Genomic DNA, 8,068 nt, shown 5'->3' on the forward strand with positions numbered 1-8,068 from the left:
TAAAAATAAGAGTTCAAATAAATTATCCTTTTGTTTTCATTTACATATAACTAGTTTTTGCTTCAATATCGTTGTGGTTATGTTTATTTATTTTCAATTATACAACGTTTAATAATATTGCTCAAGAAATTAGTTTCGCTTTCAACTATTACGATTTTGTGACTAAAGGTAGATTTTTGGTTATATGTATTTCTATCAATCTAACATACAGATTATTTGGATAAAAGACACTTATTTGAACGTGCGATTTTCAGAAAACTTTACTCTTTTCATTAAAAAATAATAATACAATAAAATTGAAAGCTGTTCCGACATCAGCTTTAAGTAGCACCATCATAAGCAACAATGCACTTTTTTTTATGTCGGACGTTTTGTGAAATATATATTTTCTTCTATACTGCAGGTGATCAGGTACTGGAATGGAATGGAATTACTTTAAATGGCAAAACGTTCGAAGAAGTTAAACGGATCATTGCGTCTTCTGAAGATGAAGTAGAAATGGTTATCCGGAGGTAATATTTAGAATAATCAGAACTGATATATTTTTAATTCAGTCGTTATTATTAAGTTTAATCTTGCAATCTGTTTCACTGTTGTCGTTTATGAGCGTTTGGTTCTATTTTTTTTCGCCCTACATACCAGATTTTTCCATGTATTTGTTTAAGACGTTTCAGTTTCAATAGTGTTTTTAAAACTTACTGCAGTGTCTAGCATAACACTTGCGTGTATCAGAAAAGTGTTGTTTTGCCGTTTCGCCTCGTGTAAAACCACACAGATAGGTATTTCAGGAATTTCACATACTCTTTACGAACTGGCTAAAGCGGCTATATTGAAACACTTTTATCTGCACACGCGTTGTTATAAGCGAAACAAAAATATGCAAGTAATATCCACAGTTAAGGACTACTATTCATGGTTTTGTAGTGGCTAGGGCCTTCGACTTGCAGTCTAAGGGTTGTGGGTTCGAACCTCATCCTCAGATATGCTTGCACTTTCACCCATGGAGTGTTATACTGTAACAATAAATTCCAGAAATAGTAGTATATTACTTTAAAATTAGAGACAGCTAGCGCAAAAATCCCTTCACCAGCTTTGTGCGAATTTAAAAACAAACAAGCAAAATAATATTCGTAATATGAAACAATCAAAGAGTGACAGTAAAATATACAATAATGTGGTATAAACACTATCAATATGTTTTTTTTTTTATTTTACCCCATATATATGATATGACAATTGTTCCTATTGTTATAATAGGAAGGTATGGAACGGAGACAACGTGTCTTTGCGTATGTTAATTACGTGGAGTCATGAACGTAGTTTTCAAATCATTTCCAGTCGTAGTTTTTGAGAACATATTCACACAATATATTTATGAGAAGTTGAAGTTTCTCGAGTGAGGTTTAATTTTTAATAATTTCAACTCCATTTTAGGTCATAAATCACCCTAGTGACCGTATCTATAACTAAAAGTTCCCATGTTTAAAATTTCCATAGGGCAGAAGTTATTAGAGCAACCACAGTATCTTGAGTAACATATTAACATGAACCCAATTACCATTTTCTCTCGCAGTGATCTAAACGTCATTAAACCGCAAGGAGTGAGTCACGTGCAACGACATACCCCAAATCGTGGATTTAGACCTTTCGATGACTCTGGTCCAGGCCAGGGTCACAACCCGCGTGGATCTAGTGGGAGACCTAGAGACTTTGGAAGACTCTCCCCAGAACGAGGCTATTATAGTAGAAATAATGGTTCCAGAAGTGTGTGGAAGCGTAACCATCCTGAAAATGTAGCATCGTCACAGTTGTATAACCAAAACTCTCGGACCGGCAATCTCGATCGTTTAGACTCTCCTGGTGGTTATCCGGGTAGGTTATGTTAGAATACAGTACTGAAGCGTTGTGATATTTTGTGGATACTTTTATGGTTTCAACAAAAAAAAATTTTCTTTCTATTAATTAGACGTTACACGATTCCAAGTTGTTATGTTTTGTGCATTGTAATTGAAATTGTAACTAATTATTGAGATACTCTTTGTGTGTTCTTACAAATCGTTTCAAACTGCCCAGGTGATTTATATAGAGAATAACGAACATTTTTTGGCTTGTTTGTGGCTTGTACTCCTCAATAAAGCACAGATGGTCAGGCTGTTAAAATATTGCTTTGGACAATCAGATGTAAACAGATTGTGTGGCTATGAAGCTTCCGCTGATAATACGGATGATATCTGACCAATAGAAATAAAGCAGAAAGATTAATTAATTCCGAGAGCCGCGGACCCCAGAATAATTGAGGAAATGGTGTTCTAGAACGAATAAGTAGAATAATTGCAACGAGTAATGATAGCGTCACAGAAAACATTGATATACAAGAAAACAAGTTTCGTAATAGTATGACCAGCAAGAATAAAGATGTAGGAGAAATGATGTGTAAAATCATCAACTGAGAATAAGTCCTGCATTGGAAGAGGTTTTGAGTTAGATACCAGTGGGAACGAAACAACTAGAAATTGAAGACAGAGTTCTTTAACCAATAAGAATGCTAATGTGAAGGGAAAATAAAACACCTTGTAACAAAGAGAAGGACAACAGTAGCAAAGCCAAAAACCTTTGAATGAGATAGTATAAGGAATAACATATACGTTATCAACAGAGAAAGGCAGAAAGCGTCTTACGCCAACAGAAAAAACATTTAGGACTTCAATAAAATCTTATTATAACAGCTCCAGGAACTCAAGTGAGCAAGTAACATGAAAACGCATAAAAGAGGGCGAATTCTGGGTGTTATTTTGTTTAGATGTTACATCAGAAAAAGAAAAGAAAAATAAGAAACAAAAAAATTAATTCTGTCTGTTTCTACGACGTTATGTGTCTTTCGAATGATTTTCAATTAGACTGTACCATAAAGAAAATGTACAGTTAGTAAATGTAAGGTGTAAGCTAATAATAAGAATATATCTATTCATGTTCTCCTATATAGAACTGGTCTCGTTTTTTCCAGCCATTAGCATTTTTTCTTCTCAATAACATATAAATATATACATACATATATAACATAAAAATACGTTTTTATTACGATATACACGTGTACAAAAGTACAAATAGTATAATTTTAAATTCAAAATGTCTACGACTATAGCACTCAAAAGCTTTGGGGGTATTCCGTCTGTTATACACATATACAATTATCACAAATAGATCCCAACCCTTTATTGAGTTGGGATCTATTTGTGATAATTCACAGTATCCAGTATAACACTACCAATCAACGTCTATTTGATCAACTACCCTCGATTTCTATCGAAAATTATCACTCAATCTCTTCCTTTCTTTAGTAATTTTAATAATACGTGGTTGTGTAATTTTTATTTATAAGTATTAAGTATTATAAGTGTACACACCAACACGTACATGGTACTGCTAGGAAATCTGTAACACAATATTATATTTGTGATAATTCACAGTATCCAGTATAACACTACCAATCAACGTCTATTTGATCAACTACCCTCGATTTCTATCGAAAATTATCACTCAATCTCTTCCTTTCTTTAGTAATTTTAATAATACGTGGTTGTGTAATTTTTATTTATAAGTATTAAGTATTATAAGTGTACACACCAACACGTACATGGTACTGCTAGGAAATCTGTAACACAATATTATAGAATAATACTATTTTATGTCTCTAGTGGTAATAATAATACTATTTTATGTCTCTAGTGGTAATAATAATACTATTTTATGTCTCTAGTGGTAATTATAATACTATTTTATGTCTCTAGTGGTAATAATAATACTATTTTATGTCTCTAGTGGTAATTATAATACTATTTTATGTCTCTAGTGGTAATATTAATACTATTTTATGTCTCTAGTGGTAATTATAATACTATTTTATGTCTCTAGTGGTAATAATAATACTATTTTATGTCTCTAGTGGTAATAATAATACTATTTTATGTCTCTAGTGGTAATAATAATACTATTTTATGTCTCTAGTGGTAATTATAATACTATTTTATGTCTCTAGTGGAAATAATAATACTATTTTATGTCTCTAGTGGTAATAATAATACTATTTTATGTCTCTAGTGGTAATAATAATACTATTTTATGTCTCTAGTGGTAATAATAATACTATTTTATGTCTCTAGTGGTAATAATAATACTATTTTATGTCTCTAGTGGTAATAATAATACTATTTTATGTCTCTAGTGGTAATAATAATACTATTTTATGTCTCTAGTGGTAATAATAATACTATTTTATGTCTCTAGTGGTAATTATCATGCCCACAACCGGCTGTAAATGATAAGTGGTAATGGTACATTGTGGGTGCTAGCACCCAGTTCTTAGAGCCTTAATTATCTGTATCTTACTGTCTTGTTTTGCATCTACTAATCTGATTGTGTCTGATGGACGGAATGTCCTCAGTGCTTTTGAGTGTTGTGGCTTCCGTCACTTTTACTTTAAAGTGACCACATTTATATTCCTGTATAAATAATACCATTTTACATTATTTTGTTACAGTTTTACTTGCGCAATCGCTTACATTTGTATTTTTACATAATTATCTCACCAAGGCAAAACAGCTACCAATAATCGACTGTATACCTTTGATATAACACAAAGAAGAGTGATATATATCTCCGCGTGTGTGCCAATTAAACTATCTCATCCGTATTCCATATAGTTATGTATGTAGGGAAAGAGATAGATAAACGTGCATCACTATTATTTTATATCTAATTTCGAAAATTAAATCCACTTTTATCCTTATCGTGGGTTCCAGTGGACATTTCACACGTGGACAGTCATATAAATGTTCCACGTAATTTTGATGAGAGTGTTATCCAGTCACGTGCACGTCACGAATCAGGAACACTCAACCATAATCACCATCAAGGGTCTCTTCAGGACATGTCGGGTTCACGAGCCGCAGGTCACAAGTTACCTAGCAACAGCCCTACGGATGATGAACAGGTGGGTTATAATATATATATTAGTGATGGGGTGGAGATGGGAGATCATGACACGAGAGCAAAATAATACGCACAAAAAGTATAAATGATAAAAATGAGATAATAGACAAATAGGGTAAAAATGATAATGGAATATAATAAAGAAGGAACTGCAGACAGTATAATACAGTATACACCAAATGGTGTACCTTACAAGTCTGGACTAATAACTCCACAAACATTTCGAGCTAAAAGGTTTTATCAGATTCCACTATCATCCCACAACTATCACAAATTTTTGTAATATTTAATCATAAAAACCAAAGAAATATAACAAAGAGATTTAAGGATAATGAATTTATCGTTTTTTCAGTGTTACTTACTTACATGAATAGGAACTTAAATGTATCTGAACTAAAGATACATTCGAAATTTTAAAAAATAACACATAATTTTCAAAGCTATGCTTTAAACGTCGAAAGTTGACGAAGCTTTAAACAAACCAATAGACATAAGATTTTTATTAAATTACGTAAACTGTATATTTCTTACAATGTTTGTTTGTTTTTAACCTTGATTTGGAATCCAAAATGGGCAAATTAAGAAATCTGTCAAAACCATTTGTAATTTATATGGTTTTTATTACAAATATGTGAAAATCCATCGCTAATCGCTAAATAAAAAACCTATGTAGGGCTGGCTAATGTGCATGATAAAAACAGAACCAAACAACATAGGAATGAGAGTGGATATAATCTGTCATGTGATCATCAGACGGATCACGTGATATATTCAGTTCCATTACAAACAAGATAGGAATGAGAGTGGACATTGTCTGCCATGTGATCATCAGACGGAACACGTGATATATTCAGTTCCATTACAAACAAGATAGGAATGAAAGTGGACATTGTCTGCCATGTGATCATCAGACGGAACACGTGATATATTCACTTCCATTCCAAACAAGATATAAATGAGAGTGGACATTGTCTGCCATGTGATCACCAGACGGATCACGTGATATATTCAATTCCATTCCAAACAAGATAGGAATTAGAGTGGACATTTTCTGCCATGTGATCATCAGACAGATCACGTGATATATTCACTTCCATTCCAAACAAGATAGGAATGAGAGTGGACATTTTCTGCCATGTGATCATCAGACAGGTCACGTGATATGTTCACTTCCATTCCAAACAAGATAGGAATGAGAGTGGACATTTTCTGCCATGTGATCATCAGACAGGTCACGTGATATGTTCACTTCCATTCCAAACAAGATAGGAATGAGAGTGGACATTTTCTGCCATGTGATCATCAGACAGATCACGTGATATGTTCACTTCCTTTCCTGTCTTGTTTGGTTCTCTTTTTCAAGATGACTGGCCAGCCGTACATGAGTTTTTATTTGGTGATACATTTTCCTAATACCTGTATACTTTTCATAAGGTGGCGCACGTGAGTTAACAGGTTATACAGTGTAACTAAAGCTTTATAGATTTTACATGTAAAACAATAAAACAGGTAGTCAGACATCGTGAAGACTGCATTACTCTACCAAGTAATGATAAAATTATAGTTACTACTAGAACTGTCTGGTGATGAAAATAAGAAAACTTAGTTTTGGTTGTTCGCCAGTTTTCGACACTTGCTAAACAGTGATGTATATATACATATGTGGCAACTATACCAGGTAAGGCTTGATATCTAGCTTCTGATGACCAACTATACCAGGTCAGGCTTGATATCTAGCTTCTGATGACCAACTATACCAGGTAAGGCTTGATATCTAGCTTCTGATGACCAACTATACCAGGTCAGGCTTGATATCTAGCTTCTGATGACCAACTATACCAGGTAAGGCTTGATATCTAGCTTCTGATGACCAACTATACCAGGTCAGGCTTGATATCTAGCTTCTGATGACCAACTATACCAGGTAAGGCTTGATATCTGGCTTCTGATGACCAACTATACCAGGTAAGGCTTGATATCTAGCTTCTGATGACCAACTATACCAGGTAAGGCTTGATATCTAGCTTCTGATGACCAACTATACCAGGTAAGGCTTGATATCTAGCTTCTGATGACCAACTATACCAGGTAAGGCTTGATATCTAGCTTCTGATGACCAACTATACCAGGTAAGGCTTGATATCTAGCTTCTGATGACCAACTATACCAGGTAAGGCTTGATATCTAGCTTCTGATGACCAACTATACCAGGTCAGGCTTGATATCTAGCTTCTGATGACCAACTATACCAGGTAAGGCTTGATATCTAGCTTCTGATGACCAACTATACCAGGTAAGGCTTGATATCTAGCTTCTGATGACCAACTATACCAGGTAAGGCTTGATATCTAGCTTCTGATGACCAACTATACCAGGTAAGGCTTGATATCTAGCTTCTGATGACCAACTATACCAGGTAAGGCTTGATATCTAGCTTCTGATGACCAACTATACCAGGTCAGGCTTGATATCTAGCTTCTGATGACCAACTATACCAGGTAGGCTTGATATCTAGCTTCTGATGACCAACTATACCAGGTCAGGCTTGATATCTAGCTTCTGATGACCAACTATACCAGGTCAGGCTTGATATCTAGCTTCTGATGACCAACTATACCAGGTAAGGCTTGATATCTGGCTTCTGATGACCAACTATACCAGGTCGGAAGCGATATCTAGCTTACCAGGTGGAAGGCGATATCTAGCTTCTGATGACCAACTATACCAGGTAAGGCTTGATATCAGCTTCTGATGACCTGTAGAAGAAAAATCCAAATGACTTGCGTATTGCTTTAATACTGGCGTCAGTGACATCCATGCACAGACAATGCTAGTGCACTCTCTGATAATTATGTATTTATTTTTAGTTATGCCTTATTTAACAGTTGTACATGTAATGTTTATTATATATTAACTAGAAGCACACTTTAAGACGAAGAAATAGATCTCAGTGTTGTGCATTTCTGTTTATTAGTTGTAATTATACATCAGTTCAGTGTTATTCTGAATACGTTGTAAGTTTTATTTCATCTTTCAGTCTAAGCTCCAAGCCCAACACATAGCCGGTGAAATAAAGTAA

The 8,068-nt window shown here is 34.2% G+C and overlaps 1 protein-coding gene across 1 annotated transcript in view; it reads left to right on the top strand.

Moving 5' to 3' along the window:
- The window catches only part of LOC143250374 (uncharacterized), a 32,133-nt gene extending 24,065 nt beyond the window's left edge, over nucleotides 1–8,068 (top strand). Inside the window, exons 9-12 of the mRNA XM_076500819.1 lie at nucleotides 404–512; nucleotides 1,574–1,872; nucleotides 4,800–4,990; nucleotides 8,027–8,068. Of these exons, the coding sequence (XP_076356934.1) occupies nucleotides 404–512; nucleotides 1,574–1,872; nucleotides 4,800–4,990; nucleotides 8,027–8,068 (641 nt within the window). The remainder of the gene's footprint in view (nucleotides 1–403; nucleotides 513–1,573; nucleotides 1,873–4,799; nucleotides 4,991–8,026) is intronic.

Source organism: Tachypleus tridentatus, chromosome 5 (genome assembly GCF_004210375.1).
Source record: "Tachypleus tridentatus isolate NWPU-2018 chromosome 5, ASM421037v1, whole genome shotgun sequence".
In the NCBI taxonomy this organism is placed as follows: Eukaryota; Metazoa; Arthropoda; class Merostomata; order Xiphosura; family Limulidae; genus Tachypleus; species Tachypleus tridentatus.